At 47.4% G+C, this 24,761-nt stretch overlaps 1 protein-coding gene across 3 annotated transcripts; it reads right to left on the bottom strand.

Annotated features, from left to right (window-relative positions):
* Window positions 1-742: 742 nt before the first annotated feature.
* NME9 (NME/NM23 family member 9) lies at window positions 743-23,967 on the bottom strand. Of its 3 annotated transcripts, none has more exons than XM_043474297.1 (12): window positions 23,938-23,967; window positions 23,460-23,496; window positions 20,372-20,429; window positions 15,496-15,599; window positions 13,781-13,852; window positions 12,069-12,185; window positions 10,926-11,001; window positions 8,173-8,255; window positions 5,764-5,856; window positions 4,709-4,863; window positions 2,699-2,838; window positions 743-960 (listed from the first exon to the last, which is right to left on the bottom strand). In XM_043474297.1, exons 2-12 carry the CDS (start codon window positions 23,490-23,492, stop codon window positions 863-865), a joined length of 1,029 nt encoding a protein of 342 aa, XP_043330232.1. In that variant the 5' UTR covers window positions 23,493-23,496; window positions 23,938-23,967; the 3' UTR covers window positions 743-862. The 3 variants fall into 3 exon arrangements, with proteins under 3 accessions (XP_043330232.1, XP_043330233.1, XP_043330234.1); XM_043474298.1 differs by having other exon boundaries at window positions 23,950-23,963; XM_043474299.1 differs by having other exon boundaries at window positions 2,699-2,797; window positions 23,950-23,959.
* Window positions 23,968-24,761: the final 794 nt, after the last annotated feature.

The following is a 24,761-nucleotide window of genomic DNA, read 5'->3' as shown; positions in this document are numbered from 1 at the left end:
CCATGGTGCAGCCAAACAAAAAAATTTTTTAAATAAAACACAATTCAGCTTTAGCCAAAATCAGAAACCCAAGAAATGAGGGTGGAACGGCATTAAGAAAATCAGTTGAACCCTGGTTCCAGATATAACCCCCAAGCACTGTTTTCTGAACATGCTCTGATTCATGGAGAACCACAGATGGTGAATCAGCTTATTCCAGGACTGCCCGTTGTAGCCAGAGCACATGGCATGAATTAAAGCTGATTTATATCTGCCCCCATAAGCCCTGAAGTGTCATGTCCAGTCCTATTGCACTGATTTCAAGTTCACTGTTACCAAGTTAAGCTTTAAAATTGTTTCATCCATGGGACTTCCCTGGTGGTCCACTGGCTAAGACTTCATTCCCAATGCAGGGGACCTGGGTTCGATCCCTGCTCAGGGAACTAGGTCCCGTGTGCTGCAACTAAGAACTGCAGTTAAAGAGGCTGCATGCCACAGTGAACACTGAAGCTCCCAAGTGCTGCAAATAAGACCTGGCGCAGCAAATAAATTTTTAAAATTTTGTCTAAAAAATAAAATCATTTCATCCATAATGTAGATTTATTCCTGGGGAGACACTGTCCTCTAGCTCAGTAAGTATCCCCTGAGATCACATCGTGTCACAGCAGAGTTCAATGACTGATGTCCATTTATTTTCTAAAATGTCAAAGATGGCCCCCCAAAAGTACATATTCCACATTCATACTATTTAGTAAGGCAGGAAAGTGGGTACCGTTAATTTTATTCATGAAGGATAGCTAAATCAAGAAAGTATTAGTGCTCAAAAGAGGAAGTTTCAGTTCCAGAAGTTTCCTTATGTGCAGCAGTTATAAGCATTCTGACTTCAGCTTGTGGCCTCGCCCTGGTCACGGGCTGCCTCATCCATGTCCTCCGGGGAGCACAGCATTTTGCCGGGGCCCTCTGCTCCTTCAGCCTCACGGCCTGTGGGATGACAGGCATTTTGTAGGACTTCTTACAACAGCCCGGTCCTGCTCCCCCACCCACAGACTGCCCACCAAAGAACAGTAGAAAGACAGACGGTGAAAAAAAAAAAAAAAGACGGTGAAGCTAGGGGTCAGGGTGGACAGAGCAGCAAAGAGGCCCTAGTATGTGGGTGAAGGACTAGGGAAGAATTAGGAAAGGAAGTGACACTGGCTAAGCACTTGTGTCAGGCCCCAGGCTATGAGCGTCACAAGAACCCTCTGAGAAAGATGATGATTATGGGGCTATAACAGGTCTCATCACCTCCATCTCACAGACGAGGCAACTGAGGTCCAAAAGAGTAACCTTCCCTACTGTTCCGCTAATAAATAGCAGAGGCGGGATTCAGACCCAGGACTGTCTGTCTCCAGAGCCCAGAAAAAGTGCTGGGTACACGGAAAGCACACTCTTGTCCTGACGGCTGAGAGGGTGCAACACATACATCAGAAAAGGGGCAGAACACGAGCACCCCAACCAGGCTACTTCCGGGTCATCCCCATGGGAAGCTGTGCACTTAGCCCAGGTGTGATCCAGGCTCAGACCCTTCAGCTCATTATCACGGGAGGTCAGGCACACACTCTCCCAGTTCTCCCCAGTGAGTGTTCCCCAGCCAGTTCCCTCTCCTCCTTCCCCAGAGTCATACCTGCTTGTTCCAGTCACTACCCCAAATGGATGAAGAGGTCCCCTGAGCACACGTCGAGGGCTCTCCGTGAGGGCAGGTCCCTTGAGTCAAGCGGTCTTCCCAGTACCGCCCGCACCAGAGTGAGAGTTCCTTCCTAAACTCCATCTCACCCCCAGTTGTCCCTCAGCCAGGAGCAGGCTGCACCAGGATTAAACACGGGCCAGCAGGGGCAGCTCTCACCCTCCTTTCCTTGCCTTCGGACCACTTACACTTACTTGGCTGGATGTGGATCTTGAGGAGACCATGATGAACATAAACATTTAGGGAAGCATTTGGGTGAAAACCCCTAACATGCAGGGACATAAGAGGTTATTACTGTTTCAGATCTGCAAGCAGCCCTCTCCCAAGAAGGCGACCTTCACATCCTTTGCTTTTCCCAGCATGTTCACTCCCGGCCCCTTCCGCCTCACGTCAGGCTCAAACAGAGATGTGCAACTCGGCAGGAGCAGCACAGGCCTTGTTCTCCCACTCATGGAGTGGGGCAGGTCACATGTGCTCTGAGCCCCGGGGGTTTCTCACCCTGATTTGGAAGGGATGCCTCCAAAAAAGCCCAGCACCCTTAACCCAAATGTGGGTGCTAAGGGATACGAGAGCCACAGCAGCTCCAGGTGGAGGGTACTTCTGTATAACCCTCTATTTCTCGGCAGCCCCATCAAAGGCTTGGTGGGGCCTGTGGAGCTTGGAGGAAGTGACTGAGTGACTGTCTGGCCTCTGCCTTGGAAGTTGCCTTCTGGAAAGTTAGTTACATTTTCCTGTGGTTTCCAGGGGAGAATGCAAAGTAACTTTGCAATAAGAGTTTGGCTTCAAAGTGAAATATGCAGCAAAAAATGTAATGAGGTATTAAAAAGCAACACTGTTACTCTGAAAATAAAACAGCAGGACAGTTGCTAAAGTTTCCTAAGGGGCCCTGTTTTTCCTGAAGGTGGTTACCACATAGTAACTATCAGTAACCCCCGCTCCAAACACACACACACACACACACACACACACAAGACCAGATCTGCCTGGATGACTTACCCAGAGGGGCGGATTCTGGAATCTGGTCTGAAAACTGAAAACTGGGGAAGAGCAGGGCCAGTTCCCGACGGGCGTCTTCTAAGTCCCAGCTTCCATGGACTGCATTAAAGGGCATTTCCGTGCCATACTGAGCCCGGAGACTGGCAGTATGCAAAATGTACAAGAAAGGTCTCATTTGAAAAGAAATGTTTTGATCTCTGGCAACAAGGCCACCAGCTACCCATCAACAGGCAGCATTTCTGTGACGCGGCTTTCTCTGCTGGAAGTGCCAGGAATGGCATCAAGGGTGATGGTAACCAGTGGTGTTCTGACCTTGTTTGATTTGTGCAGCAACCCTGAGAGGGAGACTAGGGAGACCATCATGACCCCCACTTTAAATATGCATGAGTCAGGACTTCCCTGGTGGTCCACTGGTGACAAACCTGCCTTGCAATGCAGGGGATGTGGGTTTGATCCCTGGTTTTGGAACTAAGATCCCACATGCCATGGAGCAACTAAACCCATGTCCACAACTTGAGAGCCCATGTGCCACAACTTCTGAAGCTCTTGTGCTCCGGAGCCTACACGTGGCAACTAAGACCTGATGCAGCCAAATAAATAAATATTTTTAAAAGGGGGTAAATATGCATGAGTCATGGTGTGAGCCCAGGAGCTGTCATTTTGTAGCTGTTACTACTGGGGGCTAGGCAAGCACCCTGCTGAGGGCTTGATACAGATTGGCATAATCAGTCCCTCAAGGTTCCCTGCTGCTACTGCTAAGTCGCTTCAGTCATGTCCAACTCTGTGCAACGCCATAGACGGCAGCCCACCAGGCTCCCCCGTCCCTGGGATTCTCCAGGCAAGAACACTGGAGTGGGTTGCCATTTCCTTCTCCAATGCATGAAAGTGAAAAGTGAAAGTGAAGTCGCTCAGTTGTGTCCAACTCTTAGCGACCCCATGGACTGCAGCCTACCAGGTTCCTCCATCCATGGGATTTTCCAGGCAGGAGTACTGGAGTGGGGTGCCATTGCCTTCTCCTCAAGATTCCCTAAAATAATACTAATACTGCTAAGATTTCCTCTATCTCAAACAGTGTTCCAAGTTCCCTCTTTCTCTCTCTCTCTTAATCTCAGGCAGGTCCTTTCCCATTGTAGTTCCCATTTTCCAGACGAAGGCATTAAGACAGAGGGATTAAAGCACAGATGACCCAAGACCACACAGTTAGCAAGAGGAAGAAGAGAGATTCTAACCACAGCACTCTAACAGCCTCCCAAGATAGGTGCTCACAACCCCATTTTATAGATGAGAGAACTGAGGCTCAGAAAACCTAAGATCTGAACTCTGGGCTGTCTTTCACCAGCCCCTGCTGCCTCAAACATGAATGTTCCCAGCTCCCTACAACTATAAGGTACAACTGCAGTTACTCAGTCTCTTGCTAATGTCTTTCTTGTTGGCAGGGCCTCTCTCAGCTTCAAAGGCAAGACAGTGGATTTGGCAGTGGTGGTGTCAAGCTAAACATTCACACAGGGTCAGGGAGCCAAACAAGGCAGCCTAGGGCTGGGACCTCAGGACATCTTGGGTAGGGAGTAGGGGATAAGGGTTGGGGGTCTGAGTCCTCACTGCCGATCCCTAGGCCCCACTCAGAGTCCCTGACTCAGCAGGCCTGGGTGAGCCCTGGAACCTGTCCTTCCTGAGTCAGGGTTTCAGATGGCTCTGGGGCCACAAACCCTTTGCTACAGAGAGAACAGTGAGGACTGGGCCCACAGCAGCCTTCAGAAGAGGGGAAGAGGCAGCAGCAAGCAGGCATCCTCTGAAGGGCTGGGGTGGGATCAGACGGGGAGGACATCAGGGTCTCCTCAAATACATAACAAAGGGCAGGGACTCCCCAGCATATAACAAAGAGGGAGCTTCGTGGCCAGCAGAGTGCCTTCTGTGTTAGCCACAATTCTGGGCTGAACCCCTAGCAGGGCTCTCAGCTTCCTCGGATGCAGGTGTTGAGATGCATGAAAGGACCATTACTGGTGACATTACCTGTCAGGCTGCTCCCTCCTCGCCACATGAGGGTCACAGGGCCCCATGAGGGTTCGCCAGGCAGTGACCACGTCCTTGGTGCCCTCAGTCCTGGTAAGGATCAGGAGGTGGCTTGGTCCACTGCACATGTGATGTACCAGCTTCTCAAATGTGTCCTAGTACAGGGAGGGAAGGGAGTGAATCAGGCCAGGGGCCCATCCCACCCACAGGATGGGAGAGGGTCTGTGAGCTGCCTCACTACCAGCCAGTATACCCTGGAAGACCCCAGGGAGGGGAAGTGGTACCCAAAGACACAGAGAACCCAGATATAAGTTAAAGGCAGGAAGATGAGGCTCTGAAATGACATGTTTGGGGTTGAGCATGAAATTATAAGAAGTTAGATAGCAGCATTTAGAAGACCACACACATGGAAACCAGAGGATACAGCTGAGACTTCTTTGCAGCATCTTGCAACCTTTCCCCCCTCTTCAAGTAGTAGCACTCAAGCTTCCTTTGGGGAGCAGCCCTTCCCCATTTCACTCAGTCCTAGTCTGGCCGACAACCACAATGCCTATCCACCCCTCCCCACACACCTGAGAGGTGGGGCCCAGGCTAGGAGACCCTGTCTCCCAGGTGGGTGAGTCAGAAGCAGAAACAGATGGAAAGTGCTTGGATCTGTCACCCAACAGGAGCACCTGAAGTGACGGCCTGTGAGGTTTTGTTCCAGAAATCCATACCCCTGCCTTGGTTCTTCTTGTCTCCACACCTTCTCATGCAACTCCTTCAGCTTTCTTTCTTCAGTTCTGGGAGTCACAGAGTATCCCCCCAATAAATTCCTTATTTCATTACTTAAGTTGGAGTCAAACTCTAGTCTTTGGGAGCATACCAAGCAACATCTCCCTGACACAGCCTGTAATCATTATGCTGAGAGTAATTTCATGGCCCACTTGCTGTTCATAATCTTGTTCTTCATAATAGTCTAGTTTCTCCCAAACTAATATCAATCTATAAACATAAAGTTGGAGAAAGATAAAGAAATGCAAGCATGTTGGATAAATGAAAACTGAAAAGCTGACCTCTCCAGCTCTGAGTTGGTAGAAAAGTCGCATTTCTGCTTCTGTCATGGTTCTCTCTTCATTCATTAAAATGTCAAACCCAGCTTCCTGGATCTGTAGGAGATATACACACATATATGGTAAAGAGCCAGACATCCTGGAATGTGAAGTCCTGTGGGCCTTAGAAAGCATCACTATGAACAAAGCTAGTGGAGGTGATGAAATTTCAGTTGAGCTATTTCAAATACTAAAAGATGATGCTGTGAAAGTGCTGCACTCAATATGTCAGCAAATTTGGAAAACTCAGCAGTGGCCACAGGACTGGAAAAGGTCAGTTTTCATTCCAATCCCAAAGAAAGGCAATGCCAAAGAATGTTCAAACTACAGCACAATTGCACTCATCTCACACGCTAGCAAAGTAATGCTCAAAATTCTCTAAGTCAGGCTTCAACAGTACATGAACCGTGAACTTCCAGATGTTCAAGCTGGATTTAGAAAACACAGCAGAACCAGAGATCAAATTGCCAACATCTGTTGGATCATCAAAAAAGTAAGAGAGTTCCCAAAAAACATCTACTTCTGCTTTATTGATTATGCCAAAACCTTTGACTGTGTGGATCACAACAAACTGGAAAATTCTTCAAGAGATGGGAATACCAGACCACCTGACCTGCCTCCTGAGAAATCTGTATGCAGAGCAAGAAGCAACAGTCAGAACTGGACATGGAACAACAGACTGGTTCCAAATGAGGAAAGGAGTACGTCAAGGTTATCTATTGTCACCCTGGTTATATAACTTATATGCAGAGTACATCATGTGAAATGCCAGGCTGGATGAAGCACAAGCTAGAATCAAGATTGCCGAGAGAAATATCAATAACCTCAGATATGTAGATGACACCACCCTTATGGCAGAAAGCGAAGAAGAACTAAAGAACCTCTTGATGAAAGTGAAAGAGGAGAGTGAAAAAGTTGGCTTAAAACTCAACATTCAGAAAACTAAGATCATGGCATCTGATCCCATCACTTCATGGCAAATAGATGGGGAAACAATAGAAACAGTGAGAGACTTTATTTTGGGGGCTCCAAAATCACTGCAGATGGTGACTGAAGCCATGAAATTAAAAGATGCTTGCTCCTTGGAAGAAAAGCTATGACCAATCTAGACAGCATTAAAAAGCAGAGACATTACTTTGCCAACAAAGGTCCATCTAGTCAAAGCTATGGTTTTTCCAGTAGCCATGTATGGATGTGAGAGTTGGACTATAAAGAAAGGTGAGCACTGAAGAATTGATGCTTTCGTAGTGTGGTGTTGGAGAAGACTCTTGAGAGTCCCTTGGATTGCAAGGAGATCCAACCAGTCCATCCTAAAGGAAATCAGTCCTGACTATTCATTGGTAGGACTGATGTTGAAGCTGAAACTTCAATACTTTGGCCACCTGATGCGAAGAACTGACTCATTGGAAAAGCCTGATGGTGGGAAAGATTGAAGGCAGGAGGAGAAGGGGACGACGGAGGATGAGATGGTTGGATGGCATCACCAACTCAATGGACATGAGTTTGAGCAAGCTTCAAGAGTTGGTAATGGACAGGGAAGCCTGGCATGCTTCAGTCCATGGGGTCGCAAAGAGTCGGACACGACTGAGAAACTGAACTGAACTGAACTGAACTGAAAGCAAGCATGAATTCACATTTCCACGTGTTGAAAGTAAAAGATGATGGAAAGACAACATTACAAGCAGCAGAGACCTTCATTCTCATCATATCTGACCTGATTCAATTTAAAAATTGTCATTTAGGACTTTCCTGGTGGTCCAGTGGTTAAGAAGTCCACCTGCCAGTGCATGGATACAAGTTCGATCCCTGGTCTGGGAGGATCCCACATGGCACAGGGCAGCCAAACCCGTGCACAACTACTGAACCTGTGCTCCAGAACAAGAGAAGCCACGGCAATAAGCCCATGCACGGCAACAAAGAATCACCCCCACGTGCCGCAACTAGAGAAGAGCCCTCACACAGCAACAGAGACCCAGAAAGAAATATTGTGATTTACTTCACTGGAATTTTAATTAAACCAAATTTTAATAATCAACAGTTAATTATTTAATTATTAATTTTATTATTATTATTAATTAAATAAAATTTTATTAAATTCTTTAGAGGCCTCTTCCCCCAGGACACTGCTACACTATGCCCCAGCCCTGTTTTTCCACCAGAGAAGACACGAGGATAGTCTGTAAGGGAAATGTTTTCTCTCTTGCTGCTGGGCTAGGTCTTTCAGTCATGTCCAACTCTGTGCGACCCCATGAACTGTGGCCCACCAGGCTCCTCTGTCCATGGGGATTCTCCAGGCAAGAATAATGGAGTGGGTTGCCATGCCCTCCTCCAGGGGACCTTCCCAACTCAGAAGTCTCCCATTGTGTCTCTTACCTTCATGATAATCTCATCTGTCTTCCCATGGACCACCGCGTCTGGTTTAATGATGGCCAAGGTGCAGGCCTTCTCTGATGACACTGCAACAAGCCAGGGATGGTGCTGTCAGACCCTGGACTCACAGGAGGCTCTCAGGACGCCCTCCACAGGGACTGTGCAGCTCCACACAGCCCCCACCTCCCTCCCCCAGCCTCTTGGCTGAGCTTCTGCTGACCTGGACTCTAGTGGATGCAGGGGTCTGGCTCCAGACCCCAAACCCAGCCTGGCTGCAAGCGACACAAACTGGGAGGGAGAGTGTGGGGAGGGAGAAGAGGATGGGAGGTGGAGAAGGAAATCAAAGACGACTCAGGAACAAAACCCAGAAACAACCAAGTCAACCTGGAGAGGGGACAGAGCTGGAGCAGAGGCGAAGCAGGCCAGGACACTCTCGTCCCTTTCTGTCACCCCTTCATGATTCTTGGTCTCTAACTGCAACCAACTGTGTTCTCTCGGTGCGTCTTTCTGACTTTCTAGCATGTGGTCAGTGGTGGCTTCCCCATGTCCCAAGTCCGCTCAGGGCTGGCACGTCCTACCAAACTCCTCTGTCTCTGTCCCATTCTCCTGAGAATCGGCCTCCTCGTTGTTTGGAGCCCAGGCACCAGTCAGAGCTCACTGGCCAGGTTACTGGTGGCTGTGTCCACAGGCCAAGCAGCTGTGGTGATGAGGGAGATGCTGCATGGCCACCGTCCACTGCTCCGGCCCACAGACGCCTCGGGGGAACCCACATCTGTGCACCAACCCATCCCTGTCGGATTCCTGTTTGTATGGACTTGGCCTTGGTGAGCTCTGCACGCTGTCCACAGACTATAACGGCCTATTTTCTCTTTTCAACTTTCTCATCAGTTGTGTTGACTCTGAAAATCTCAAAAATGTGGGCTGAAAAAGTGCTGATCATGTTAAGCAGCCAATCGGTTCATTCTTCCATGAGCACTATTTCTAACATCCTATGAATCCTTGGACTTTAAATGCCCTTATAAATTGACCAATTAATGAGACCGCCCAGAGGTATAAGATGAGAAGAGAAGAGGCCAGAGCAGGAGCCCAAGAACTCTGAAGAGAGTTCTGAAGAGAGAGCAAAAGAAAAGCTGAGGATGGGGAGGCTGTGGACAGGCCAGAGAAAATGAGAAGGAAAATGAGAAAGGTTGAGATGTCTCAGACACCAGACAAGAAGAGGGGTGTTTTTGTTTTTGTGGGTTTTTTTATGTGGACCATTTTTAAAGTCTCAGTTGAATTTGTTACAATATTGCTTCTGTTTTGGTTTTGGGGCCACAAGGAATGTGGGATCTTAGGGTTTCCCAGGTGACACTCGTGGTAAAGAACACACCTGCCAGCATAGGAGATATAAGAGATGCGGCTTCAATCCCTGGGTTGGGAAGATTCCCTGGAGGAGGGAATGGCAACCCACTCCAGTATTCTTGCCTGAAGAGTCTCATGGACAGAGGAGCCTGGCGAGCTACAGTCCATAAGGTCACAACGATTTGGACATGACTGAAGTGACTTAGCACATGTGGGATCTTAGTTCCCCAACCAGGGATTGAACCCATACCCCTTGCATTGGAAGGTGAAATCTTAACCACTGGACCACCAGGGAAGCCTCAAGAAGAGGGTTTTGAGTAGGAAGACGCTGTGGACGGCAGCCAATCCCGCAGCAGGACACCACAGGCTGACTGGTAACTGCCTGCTGGATTTGGTGCCAAGAAGGTCACTGGAGCCCTGGGAGCGCCGATGGGCAGTGACAGAGGAGAGGGTGGCCCAAGGAGTGTGGACCAGGAAGCTGAGCTGGGAAGCGGAGCTGGGAGGAGTGGAAGGCTAAGGGCAAGGGCAGACTTTGTGTAGTTTCCTAAGTGGAGAGACTGGATTTAGGATAAAATAATGGGGAAGAGAAGAAGTGATAATCCATAAATGAGACAACAAGTGTTTCCTGCAGAAGCCAAATCACTGACTTCTCTTTCACACTTGAAATTTCTTGCTCTCCTAAACTGCACCACATCCCGTATTAGAATCCATCTCAGACAGTCCTCGTGATCCACACATAAATAGCAGTTATTCTCACTCAGGCAGTAATCAGAACTTCCTCCTCTCTCCTGCTTAGCTCCTGAGCCACATCCTGGTTTCCTCTTGTGTCTCAGGGACCATCAGGAGCCACCTTGCCAGCAACAACCTTTCTAACTTCTAGCTTCTCTTCCCACTGTCAGATCAAGATGTTCGCATATTAAAGGCTCAGGAAGAACAGTGATGCTCAGGAGTGTAAAATCCATGAGCTGATACTTGGGGACTAAGAGGAAGAGGGTACAGGGCTGTGGGGAGGGAAGGGGTTCAGTACAGCTGACCTCACACTTGAGAAAAATGGTTAAAGAAACTCAAGTTCTTAAATAAGGGCTAAGGAAACCCCAGCACCTCATTACTTTACCTTATTAGTGTCATTCCCCTCCACTTTATTAAGAGAGCCTTTCCTGATGCTCAGTAATTGTCATGAAAGTCACACTTGTTATAGTTGAACATGATCAGAAAGACACTCAAGATGCCATTAAAGCACAGGAGGTAGATTAACACAGTAAGTTTGAAGGCAGGTGATTGGAGACGAAATGTTTTATGAGTTATTTTCCCAGGGTTCAGATTATTCAATAAACTTACTACTCATATATTTTTTTAAAAACACATCAAGTCCAAGTCTGCACTGCCTTTTGCTTGCTTGTTGGTTCTGTACTCACCCAGGTCCTCACCATCACCATCGTTCTTTTCATGAGAAAAGCATTCATCTTCATCAGAAAGAGCTTCATCTTTAACCTAGTACAAATTGGTCATGGACAGAAAGTAGACAGCTGATTAAAATTCCACAAAGACTTTCAACAACCAACAGAAGCCAAGAAGGTAAAGGTTACAAATGCAGAGCAAAAGAAGAGGGTCAAGATTATCAGTCTTGGAAACTTTTCAAGGTCCTTTTGAGTAACTGGATGGTGGTACAGGGTGAGAGCAACTGAACACAAGGAAATCCATGCTGATCTTAAGGTTTAGAGTCTGCCTGTTCAAATCAAGTAGAAACTAAGGAAGAAGAAAGATGAAGTAGAGAATTGACAAGCAGACAAGTGAAGAATTGAAATACAAATAGATAGAAAGCAACTGGCTACACTGTCTGGGGAAGTAGTAAAGACAGATCATTTATCTGTGGAGGAGGCACAGGTGTTTTCTTTCTTGGGGAAAATTTGCCAGTTTTCTGGGGGAAATATATGATTTGATTCCAATCCATTCTATGAGAACAGGGCTTTGCTCTTTGGAATTGAGTGTGAAATTTTGAACACTGGACACTGAACAACGTTAAGCCTCCTGTGGCAGCCGCTCAGAGCACAGGAAATATTTCTTTCTAACTAAAGGGTGTCACTTTTCAAAGGCTGCCGATTCTTTATGAAAAATTCACAGTCCACGTTATCCTGAAAATATTGTACCTAAATCACAAACAGTGCTTGCTGATCCTATTTCTCAAAGTAATGACCCCTTTCTAGTTAAACATATGAACCCCCAGGGGTCACAAATAAAACCCAGGAATGAGAGGGGAGGGCAGGTCACCAGGAGAGATGTCCCCCTGAGGCTGACTCCTCCAACCCACTCCTGGATCCATAACTTCATTTTCATTCCTGAATTCACTGTCAGGGTTACAGAAAGCCCTGTTGGGAGATCAAGTGGGGATGAGTGAGAATAGATGAGACACTAAAGTGTTCTGGAAGAAGAGGACTTCTTCAAAGACTTCCTAGTGGGCCCTGCACCTCCCCTGAGCAGACAGGCATTTACTGCAGCTTTCCAGGGATAAAGAGGACACTGGTGGGGCAGGGGAGTGACCTGCTGGCCTGGCCACTTACCACTCGCCGTTCTCTGCCTTCAGCCAGCACCCTCTTTTCTGCCTCCAGCTGCTCACGGATGGTTTTCTCCAGCAGTGGGGCATTCGCTCCTCTCACCACCGCCACCAGCTCTCCTCCCTGGAACACAGCACAGAGGTCCTGCTCAGATCACACGACAGCAACCTCTTTCAAGAGTTGGCGAGTGTCCAAGGGCTTTGTTTGGGAGTGTGCCCAAGGTCAAGGTCCATGGACCCCACGCCTACAGCCTCCAGTCACTTCTCTGCCCCCTACCCCATGTCCCCCCTCCCTTCAAAACTTCCTTGAGGGCAGCGGGGAGTTAGGTGGGGGAGGACCAGGGCCATAGGTTGGGAGTCACTAAGTATGGACTCTCTGTGCCTCCTTCATCCAACAAGTATCAACTGAGCACTTACTATGCCCAACACCAAGACAGAGGCACAGAACGTAAACCCTAAACATGGAAAGACACAGACACCACCCTCAGTGAGCTGGGTGTGGAGCGGGGAGGGAGATGGTGGTGTCAGAGAAACAACGACGACAGCATAAGACCATTGCATTAACAGGGGTGCTTGGGATTTGGGGCAAGAATCAATTCCCAACTCCATCTGGGGTGATGAGGGAGAACCTCACAGTGGAGGTGCTGTTTGCAGTGAACTGGAGCTTCCCATCTTTGATTCTTCAGAAGTCTGCATGCCCGTCACTCATAGACCATCACATACACTGGGTCCTCCTTCTGTCTCCATCCCACCCTCAGGGGACCACCTCTGTGTGACGATGGTGACAAGTTTCCACGTGTCCCCACATGGCCATTACCATGCTTTAATCCACATGCTCCAGGCTCAGGCAAGCCAACCACTGTGGTAATGATGCCTTTTCTGCCACTGAGCTCTGATGCCATGTGGCTGGGGGCATGTCCATCTCAGCATCTCCTGCTCCCCCTCCCTCCCCCACCATCAGATAACTTCAATCTCCCTCCTAAAGGCCGAAGCTCAAATGAGGTTTCACCAGAAGCTTCTCAACTTGTGAGACTTGCTGCTGAGGGCAGGAGCCCGAAGGTTTCCAAGGTAAACAACCCTGTCCCTGGTGAGCAGACCCCAGTTGCCCTGACTGTGTGACGGAGCGCTGCACTGAGTAAGGAGGAGAAAATCAACCCGTTGTCTTCAGGGCCTGGCAGGTGACCTAAAGCCAGGAGCCAGATGTGAGATGGCGGGCCCTTGGGGGCCGGGAGCCCCACGTGGATGTCATAGCTGAAGGCAGCAAGGCCGTCTTGCAAATGCTGGACCACCAGTTGTCATCCATCGACCCTCTCATTTCCAACTTTATGTCAACATATCCTCACATTTAATGATGAAACAAAGGTAAATACAGGCGCATTCATGTTCCCTCTGTGGAGCACAGTGGGACTCGCCAAACTCTGTGCTGGGAGTGAGTCTTCAGTCAAGAGTGCTCACGAGCTAGAAGGTGCACAGGCATTCGAGGGGATTGTCCTCTGTCCCGAGTCCAACCCTCAAGAGGCCTGCAGCCCAGAGTGACTCCCCAGGGTTCTGCCCGTGAGCAGTGCTGTGATTGAGGGCATTGGTCCTCGGCCAAACAGTAAAGAGTCAGGAGAAGCCAGCACCTTTTGCTGGGAGCAGTGTGGGCTCTTGGTGAGAGGCGTCCTTCTGAACCCTCAAGGGTGCAGCCATGGGACCATCCCTGACTGAAAAGGTACTCACGGCATAAAACAGAAAGGTTGGCTCGCACCTCCCTCGGTATCTTTCGAGCACATCAAGACAGTCTGCCTCTGCCTAAAGGAAAGAGATGGTCAACAGGGTGATGGGAGAACTGCGTGGGACACACATATCACACACGCATCTCTTACACACACACCCCCTTCATCCCCCACATCACATACCACATACAAACACACAGACACCACAAACACACATACCCCTCATCCCACACAACACACACATACCACATACCCTCACATACCACACACACACCTCATCCCCATACCACATACACACACACACACATACCACACGCACCACACACAGACATCACATACACACATACCCCTCATCCCACACAATACACACACATCACACCCCCCACATACCACACACACACATACCCCTTATCCCCATACCACATACACACACACACCCCCACATCTCATCCCCACACCACATATCACATACACACACACAACACACTCACCACACACAGACATCACATACACACATATTCCTCACCCCACAAAACACACACACACCACATCCCCCCTACATACCACACACACCACACCACACACACCAATACTACATACCATATACCACATACACACACACACCACACAACATGCACACACATACATTATACACCACACATACACCACTCAACACACATACATTACACACCACACCACACACAGTGCACATAACACACGTATCACATCACACACATACATTACGCATAAGTCACACTCTACATCACACACACATACCACACACACACATTACACGTAACACACATCGTGCACATACATCACACATAATACAAACTACATAACACACATATGTTACACACAACTCGCCACACACATCACACACGCATGCGCACACACACACACGAGTGATGCCCTCCCCAGGTGGAGCCCTGGCTTTTCACTCTCATGCTGCGCCTTCTAATATCTTTTTATCAGAACCTTAACAAGTGTCCTGTCAACATATGGGTAAAATGTGTTGCTAGTGTAGTTTTTTGAGGAATAAAATACGGAGGAAATGACAGCTTCTCCTGCTCCGGATCAAGGGAGGTCCTCCGCTACCATCCCACGTCTGCTCCTAGTGGCTGGGACGCAGGAGGGTCCTTGAGCTCTGCCCCCAGGTCGGATTCAGGCCCCTCCTGCGCTCCTCCACCGAAGCCTCACAAGCGGATCCGAGGAGGAGGGCAGGCCCCGGAAGCCCAGCTTCTCCAGAGTTATCGCGAGGGAGCGTCGCTCCTGTGTTCACTGGCTGAGCCTCACCCCTTGCAGCTCCTCCCGCGTCTCCTACGCGCGTCTCCGGAAGTGCTTCCCATCTCCATCCACCGACCCAAGGAAACTTGCTGAAAGTCCCCTTTAAGGAGCAAGGATAGAGATCTTAAACCCTGTGCTCTGGAAGTGAGACTCCAGGCTTCACAGTGTCAGGGAGACAAGGAGGAGCCCTGGCCTCAGAGCAGCCGAGCAGTCCCCGCTCCAGCGCCAGGGGTGGCCGAGCCCACCGGACTGCGGGAGGCAGGGTAGGCAGGAAACCTCCTCCCTTGAGAAACTGGCATCAGCAGAAACTCCACAACGGATCTGCCTGCTCCATGATCTGCCAAAGGGCCCTCAGGCTTCCTGTTCCTGTTTTTCAATGTTTTAAGTTTTTTTGCAACCGTTGTTCGACATTCTGCTGAGAGAGGATCTTACTGATGCAAAATGCAGAAGGTCCGGGCCGACCTCCACCCTCATCTTCTGGAACAGGCTCACCACGGGCTTGCAGGGGCCACACCATCCTTGGTAGACGTCAACAACTGCGGAGAACCAAGAAGCCGGAGCCCCGGGCAATGTCAGGCAAAATTGATACCAGCACATTTCCACCCACTCCGATAGCCATCTTTATTTGCTGTGGTAGTTTAGTGGTTTAGTCCTTCATGTCCAACTCTTGTGACCTCATGGACTGTAGCCCGCCAGGCTCCTCTGTCCATGGGATTTCCCAGGCAAGAATAATGGAGTGGGTTGCCATTTCCTTCTCCAGGGTATATTCCCAACCTAGGGATTGAACTCAGGTCTCTTGCATTGCAGACAGATTCTTTACCAACTGAGCTACAAGGGAAGCCCCAATTGCTGTTAAGAGGATTTATTCTCCCAGCAGAGCATGAGCAAGAGTGGAAATACAGCATTCCTTTATGAACTCAGTGTTCCAAATTCTAAGCTCAATGAAGTGAGTAGAGTGAAAATCATTTAACATGCATCCTTTACCACAAGGAGTTTGCAGGCCTAGCACAGACAGGCCCTCTGTAACTATTTGAATTGGACTGAAAGTATCCCTTCTAAAAGGAACAGTAGGTGACCTGTCAACATACAATCAACTCTTAGCTAATAAACACAGCATTACCCTTCCCTCCTGACAAGTTAAAAGCCACTTGCTTTGGGTAAAGGGGAATTTTACCTACTCTATCAAATCAACATTATTCTCCCAGACAGTGAACCTAAGAGAGACCTAGGTGGAAACTGGGGTGCCTGTTTCTGTCTTGGTCCTGGTCTCTGGAGTGTGGCAGGGACTGGATAGGAGGGACTCTCTTGTCTGACAGCACTAGACCTTGAGGCCTGCAAGAAGCTAAGCGACAAAGCCAACACATGTGCAGCGGACACACATAGGACCCACCCAGCCCAGTCAGACACTGCGAGTAAGTGCTAGATGGTGACGTCCTAATGGTCACATTTTAGAGAAAGGATGTCTTCATGAAGAACTCAGCAGTCAGAGTTCATGCCAGCAGAGCCGTTTCTGTTCAGCAGCAGGAGTGCATGGTCATGGGAAGGGAGTACGGACACTGCTTATAAACTCTCAGCTCTGCCAGTTTTAATAGCATGCAGTTTGTGATTTTACTTTTTGAAGATTCACATTTCAATTTTTCACATCATATGAGAACATTTATTAATAAAACATGGTATAAATTATCTTTTTTTCCTTTTTTTGGCAGTGCCATATGGTTTACAGGATCTCAGTTTCCTGACCAGCAGTTGAACCGAGGTCCTTGGCAGTGAATGCACCGAGTTCTAGCCACTGGACTGCAAAGGAATTCCCTAAATTATCATGACTGAAGTTAGCATAGCCTCTGGCAGCACTAACACTGTACTGTAGGAATTGGGAAGAGGTTACCCAGTAGAGGGGTGACTTGCGTTGGACACTGGAAATGCCAGGCTTGGGTGGGCAGAGAGGGAGCCCATGGTGGGAAGCATGGTAGGGGTGTCCAGGGGCCACTAGGATTGGGCTGTGGGAAGTGGTGACAGAGAACACTGGACAAGCAAGGAATGTGGGTTTGAGGAGCTCCATCCTGATTTACTAGGCAATGAGGACTCACAGTACATTTTTAGAAAAGAGAGTTAATATTTACTAAGCCATCTGCACTTGGCTTTTCTCTCAAAAAATCCAGCAGAATAGGTATTTTTATCCTACCATAGAAATAGAAATGAAATAACCAACCCAAGGTAAAACAAAAATTCTCAAGGAGTAGAACCAAGTTTTGGACTGAGGTTTGTCTGATGCCATAGTTCATGCGTTTTCAATGACTCTAGCAATGAAGATGCACAAATTCAAGAGTATGAGTCAGTTCAGCTAAGCAACATAGTTTTGCAGAGATAGTGAGAATCAGACTGGGTTTGGGAGGGATGGGGAAGCCAGACACAGGGGTGGTAGTGTCAAAGGAGGGATGGAAGGAATGGAAGAATCCCTGAGACTTTGAAAAGGAAGTGGAAAGACTGGGGGGCGACAGTCCTGCGGATGTGAGAAAGACCCACCATTGAGCCCAGCAGAGAAAAAGAACTGAGTGAAGGCAGGGAAAGAGTGTTTGGGGAGGGAGGAAAGTGAACTAATTCCAGATATGCTGTATTTCCAGTACCATCCAGAGAGTCTAAGCCAAATGGTCCCAAAGGCAGTTAGACACCAGCAGGGGCAAGACAGAGGGATTTGGTCCTTAGCATCCAGGCAGAGGGTGAAGCTCTGGGCTTCCTTAAGGATGACAGCTTCACAGTTGAGCAATTTCAGGAGACCACAGTAATGGGAGAGAAAGGCATTGGGTCATATTGGGGAAAAGTCATGGAAGACTCAGACGCCCCTGTATCCAAGCCCACCAAAGGAAAGCAGGTTCAAGCTCTGGCAGGTAAAAAAAAACTGGGACACAGTTAGCTACCAATGTCTATGCAGGATTTCCACTGATAGGTCAGCCCAGTCATTTGTACCAACTTCCCATCTCCTCTTGCACTCCCTGGCTCTCCAAGGAGTGCTAGGGACAAAATCACACTTGCGATGGTTATGGGGGAGAAGGGACTGGGGACTGGGGAGAAACTATATGAAGAGATTGGATGGCAGGAAACAGAGAAGGAAGGAAAGAAATGGCAGAGAAATGAAAAGGTGGGGGGGGGGGTGTGTCTGTGTGTGCACAAACCTGAATAGGCTTTTGCATGTTTGAAGGCAGATGGAAGTGAGCCAGCCAGAGTTCCAAAATGGTGGTTGACTTTGGGCACAAATCTCTGCTGGCTCTAGAAAGATTCATGTCTTCCTGAGACTGCCTGATGAATGGGGCAGATGAGCCCCTGCTGCCTTCAGTCCACATGATTCCCTCGTGTTGCGCTTAGCACTGGGCTCAACAATTCCACGCGCCACAGATGGCAGCTAGGATCACGTAGCATGTCTGGAACATGGCAAATCCTCAAAACATGATGAGTTTGTGGTTTTCTTACTTATGAGTAGTAATAAACTCACTTTCTTATGAGTTTGTTGTTAAAGATATAGAAGTTTTGACTGGGAGCCATGTTCTGATTGCACAGACAAGCCATATGGACAAAATAGTTAAGACCTGGCACCACCAACAAAACTTTGTAACCCCTCAAGTAACAGAGTGTGGCCAGACTCACACCCCATCCTGGATCAATGCAACCGCATTTATTAAGTACCCACTCAGCCCAGGCCTGGACACGTGTGCTCCAGATAGAGATGAAAAGACAACGGCCCTGTGTCTAGAGCCTGGATACAGGCATGGAATGTCCAGCCACACAGGGGCCACACAAGGCTGGCTGTGTGCTAGAAGGTTGAGACAGAGTCCCACCCCAGATGCCCTAGAGACACCAGGTGGAAGTGACCACATAGAGGTTCAGGAAAGATTTCATTCAAGGAGGTTGCTTTAGAGCTGTCTGAGATGGAGAAAGATTTCAACAGTCTGTTGGGGGACCATGATACTCCAGGTAGTAGGAACAACATGGATATGAGTGAGGAAGTGGGGAAACTAGTGGCATGTGCTGGAAACAGGCTGGAGGCCAGGACACACCCCAGGGCACAGCGGGTGACAGGGCTGCAGAGACAAACTGAGTCTTAAGAGAGGGATAAGGGATGGGGGTTTGAGTGCTTAAGTCCTGGTGTGGGGGGCAGTGAAGGAGAGAGATGAGAGCAGATACAAGTTGACAGAGCAGGTGCATTGATAGAGAGAACTGACCAGACACAAAAATAGAGCCCTTCTAGAAGAAAAGAAGTGGAGAAAGGAAGAGTGGGGAGCAGCTGTGCTGGGCATCCTCTAAGATGCCATCAGTGGGCCCTGTCTCCCAGGGTTCACACCTTTGTGTGGTCCTCTGCCCTTGAGTGCAGGCTGGACCCACAGCTTCTAACAAATAAACAGGGCAAACGCGATGGGATGTTACTTTTGAGATTAGGTTACATGAAGACTGTGAATTTCACCTCTCTTGTGTACTTGCTCGCTCTCTCTTTTCCTCTCTCCCTGAACCCTACTTTGGGTGGAGAGGCTGGGGGGAAGAAGCTACATGTTGTGAGAAATTGATGGCAAGAAATGGATGTCTCTGGCCAACAGCCAGTAAGGACCTATATCCTGGCAATGGCCACAGGAATGGACTTGGAAGTGACCTTTGAAGATCTGCCAAAGCCACATGACCAAGTTTGGAAGTAAGTTAAACTCTAAGTTGAGCCTTGACATTCTTGGTCTGACTCCTTAGCTGCAGCCTGGTGAGAGACCCCAAGCCAAAGGCACCCACCTAAGCAACTCCTGGATTCTGGATTCACAGAAACTGTGGGATAATAAATTTTGAGTGCTATAGACTGCTAAGTTTTAGGGTAAATTGTTACTCAGCAGTAGATATTGATCCAAGGAGGGTAGGGGACCAGGAGGCTGTGTTGTTTCCTAGTGATTGTGCAGCCCCTGGTTCTACTCTCCTGGGCTACCTGGCTCTCCTTCCAGCCCTTGAGTTCCAAGGGATCCCCTATTCAGTCCCTTCCCCTTTTGTGCCTCAAGTAGTTAGAAGAGGTTTCTGTTCCTTAATACCAAATATGCCCTGAGCATGACAATCAGCTCTAAAACAAGGGAACCCTGCTATCCAGCAGTACTGACTAGTTTCCTGAATTGGACTAACAGATGTTGAAACCAGATATGCATATATACACAAAAGAATTGCCTTCTTCTTTATTTATGAAACTCAAGGTTATAGGGAAATGATGCTCTTTGCAGGTTTTCCCTCCATGGTTCAATATGCCATTTAGGAATTTTGAAAAGAATGAGTCTAAAAAATCATCTTAAATTACCAGTTAGTCCTTTGGAACTGAGCATTTCCTCCCAGAGTTCTTGGGTGCTGATGTTGACCTAGCATCAGAGAAGAACAAATGCTGTATTACTGAAGGTACCAATGGGGAGGCAATCTGGTGCATTTGCTCTAGGTTATCTACTAATGTCTATCAATCAGGCCTCTCTCTTCTCTCTCCATCTCTTTCTCAATGAAATACTTACAAATACAGCTAAAGCTTCCCTCTTTGCCCGGTCTTCTTTTTTCCTCTCTCTCCTCCTGCCTCCAAGAAAATCTCATTTTAAAAATTGTTGGGACTTCCTTGGTGGTCCAGTAGTTAAGAATTCGCCTTCCACTGCAGGAGACATGGCTTTGATCCCTGGTCAGGAAACTAAGATCCCACATGCCTCGGAGCAATTAAGCCCAGGCACCACAACTAGAGAGGCCCACAGGAGGCAACTGCTGAGACTGTGCCCTCTGGAGCCCATGCTGTGTAACTGCAATAGCCTCCCATGGGCAGCAACTAGAGAAAAGCCTGCATGCCACAATGAAGACTTAGCGCAGCCAAAAATTTAAAATTCTTTTAAATTAAAAAAATCATTTTTACTTGTTACTGTGCCAAAACAATATATAAAATTGTTTTGTGTACACAAATAGGCATAAACAGTATCATATTGAAGATCTCCTTTTGCAATTTGTGTTTTGACTCAACATTAAACTTTGACATTTATCTGAATTTATGTACAGGGAGGTACTCATTTGTTTTTGCTTTTTTGTCTTTTTATACTGTATGGAGGTATAAAGTATATACAGTGAGACATACAGAATGAAACTGTTACACATGAGAGTTTTAACAAATGCATGTACCCAGGTAACCACACTTCTATCACAATACAGAACATTCCATCTCCCCAGAAAGTTCCCTCTGGTCTCCTCCCGGTCACTCCCTACTCCTCTCCCCAGATAAACAGTAACCTGCTTTCTGTCATAACAACTTAATTTTACTGATTCTAAAACTTCATATAAATGAAGTAGTACAGCATGTCTTGTTTTGTGCTGGTCTGTTTTGCTCAGCTATTTTGGGCATTCGTCTGTGTAATTGTATCTCAGTACTTTGTTCACTTTTATTCTTGAGCACGTTCCATTGTATGACACCACATTCTGCTTGATAGATGATTTGGAGCTCTTATGAATAAAGACTTCCGAACATTCTTGTTAAATCTTTTGCATTCACCCTTTCATTTATCTTCAGTAAGTAAATACCTAGGAGTTATATTGCTGGGAATATTGGGTCAACTGAGGAACCCAAATAGTGTTACCTAGGGAGAGGACAGGGTTCCTGGTTGGTGGACCCTAGAACACTGTTTTCAAGGAATTGACCTGGTAGAGAAGCAATGCTTACACAGAGGCCTCGGTGCATAGCAACCCCCCACCCCCTGCCTCAGCAAAAGGGAGTACTTCCTTTGAGCACCACAATGAACTCAGAGCTCTAGGGAATATGCATGAAGAAAAAAATGATAACAAATGTTATTACTCTCCAAGGGAATATCAGACATAGACACATGAAGAGACAATCATATGGGGCCAAACTTTTAGAGCCACAAGCCTGGACATATCTAAAGGAGTCTCATCACAGCTCTGCCATGTATGTATCATCCCTCCTGTTTACACAAAGAATAAGGAGTCTCAGAGAGGTTGAGGAAATTGTTCACAGCAGTAAATGATAGGACCAGGTGCTTAGAATTGATTTACAGACACAGAAAAAGCCTCATAATTCTAGAGTACTAAAATCTCAGTGCTGGAAGCCCCTTAGAGATAATTCACCCAACGATGTCCTTCCACAGATGTGCAAGCTCTATCCCAGAGCAGTTAGGTGATTTATCCGAAGTCCCAGAAGAGTCAAGAACTGCATCAAATCTTCGACTTCCAGACCAAAACTCTTCCCTTCCCTGCCCATCCAGCCCCCTGCACACTATCATTAGCCTGATACTGCTTTCTTCTTTTTAAAAATCACATGCAAATTCACATGTAAAGTGCTAATGCCACAGAGAACAATAAAGGAGAAGTCAGATGCCTGGAGACCACTGCCCATCTACTGAGAGGTGCCTAGGGCCTGACCATGAAAAAATTTTAAGTTTACTTTAAAAGGCACCCATATTACATTATGATGATAAAGCCCTCCATCCAGCATCCATCCCCTTCCATGCCTGCTTTTTTTTTTTACCATCACTTTAGAATCAACCAGTACTTATTGTCTAGGGCCAGGACAATAAGTAGTTATTGTCTTATCAATTCACTTGTCACAGCTGCAAACGAAGTAAAGGAAAGTGTAGTGCATAAAATATCAAAACATTTTTTGAATAAGCAAATGATTTTAAGAAAACAGTGATGGGAGAAGTGGGTCTTCAGAGAGGGCACAGTTACAGACATATGCCCAGACTCTAAGAACTTATAACATATTCTCTCAGCAAGTCATAACTATACCTCAACAAAATATATGTCAGATCGAATTATACTGATTCATATTTTCTTGCTATTTTTTGTTTTATTTTAATTCATGTTTCAGTTTCATGGTTGCATAAGCATTATAAACATAAGCAGCTTTTATCCAAGTTTATGATTATATGTTTATATTTGCATGCATAAGTTGCTTCAGTTGTGTCCAACTCTGTGCAATCCTAGGGACTATAGCCCGCCAAGCTCCTCTGTCCATGGGATTCTCCAGGCAAGAATACTGGAGTGGGTTGCCACGCCCTCCTCCTGTTTATATTTAAGTGCACACACAAAAAATTGTCATTACTAAAGGTCAAGATAAGCTTTTATTCCTTTAAGGCAGAAGGGTACAATATTCAAGTTTGTGAACACTGTTATATGCTACATTTTTAATAGTACATTTTAATTTTTATTTTTTGCTCACACTGTGCGGCTTATGGGATCTTAGTTCCCCCACCAGGGATAGAACCCGTATCCCCTGCAATGGAAGCACAGAGTCGACCACTGGACCACCAGAGAAGTCATTTTTATACTGTACTTCCCATTCCAGACTACCCTCCCCGCCCTCTATTCCACCCCAATCAACTGCTGGAAGCCAACTTCGCCTTGAGACTTACCTGCAGGGCAACTTCTTTTTTCTTGCTGCTCATGGCTCTACAAAGAAAACAGAAGCTCTGTTATTGAGGGTTCAGGTCATTCTGGCCGCAGCCTCACGACAAAACATTGAGTAGATCTGCAAGCCTAGAGCCTCCTTCAGATAGAAAGCCCACCTCCCCATCTCCGCTCCTTCAAGTTAATTATGAATGGCAGCAAATAAACGCAGTGATCCAAAATGAACACTCCACGGGGAAAGCTGAGCTTAAGCCCGAGGGCTCTTGGCTCGCCAGAAGGTTTTCTGTGGACATGCGGAGTCGCTTCCCCTTCGGGAGCTGGCGGAGGGGCGCTCGCGGAGGCCCGAGTAGGGGCGCGGGGCCACGCAGCCCATCAGGCCCCTAAACGCCTGCCAAGGAATTTGGACGGAAAAAGCCTACAGAACCCTGCCATCCCTACTGTTCCCATTTATTCCTGGGAAACTGGGCCCCTGCAAACAGGTACCGGGTCCTCAACCTGCAGCAAGAGTTTCCAACGGAGTTTGCGGCTACCCAGCCACGGTCGTCATGGCAACACTGCGCGGGGTGGGGCGGGGGGGGGGGACTAAGGCGGCCAAGAAATGAACCCGAGTACACATAAGCCACGCCCACTCTGGACTAGCTCAAAGCCAGGAGGGTGGCCCGCCTCTTGCTGTCAGGACTGGATTGCAGAAACACTTTCACTGGCTGAAGAGTTTGTCTTGTCTGGTTCTTTTGCACTCACCAAGCACAGATCTGGTGCATCATGTACTGTAGAGCTCCATCTTCCATTCCTGCATCCCTTCTGTCCCACCAGGACTGGCATGCAGCTTTTCTATTATTACTGAATACATGCTGGGCAGGGGTGGCTCCCAGGTTTTGACAGATCTGAAGAGGTTTCCTTCAAGATAAAGAATACAAAATTACAAATTCAAAATTAAGTATGAAAGTCAAGTGGAGAAAATAGAAACAATTATAAACATGGTGTGAATGATCTACACCAATAAAAAGAAATTGCCAGGAGATTAAAAAAACAAGGCCCAACTATACGTTGTCTTCAGCAAATCCACTTTAAATATAAAGCACAGGTTTAAAAGGGTTTTTTGCTTGTTTGTTTTTAAAGACAGAAGTAAAAGGGTGGAGAAACTACACCATGCTACAGTAATCAAAAGAAAGCTGGACTCACTATACTAATCTCAGGCAAAGCAGATTTCAGAGCAAGGAAATTTATCAGGGATAAAGAGATGGTATTACATAATGCTAAAGGGATCAGTTCTCCAGAAAGACATAACAATACTTGTGTATGCACCT

Source organism: Cervus canadensis, chromosome 7, assembly GCF_019320065.1.
Source record: "Cervus canadensis isolate Bull #8, Minnesota chromosome 7, ASM1932006v1, whole genome shotgun sequence".
Lineage (NCBI taxonomy): Eukaryota > Metazoa > Chordata > Mammalia > Artiodactyla > Cervidae > Cervus > Cervus canadensis.
This window is presented reverse-complemented; position numbering and strand designations above follow the sequence as displayed.

Bases quoted from the DNA above. Each gene is read 5' to 3' on its own strand.
- NME9 (XM_043474297.1), bottom strand. From the start codon at position 23,492: ATGAGCAGCAAGAAAAAAGAAGTTGCCCTGCAG. The intron at 15,600-20,371 runs GTAATTTAAGAT...GGTTCTCCGCAG, and splicing joins CAGTTCCAAAGGACTAACTG to TTGTTGACGTCTACCAAGGA. The intron at 13,853-15,495 runs GTAAGATCCTCT...TCTTTCCTTTAG, and splicing joins ACCTTCTGCATTTTGCATCA to GCAGAGGCAGACTGTCTTGA.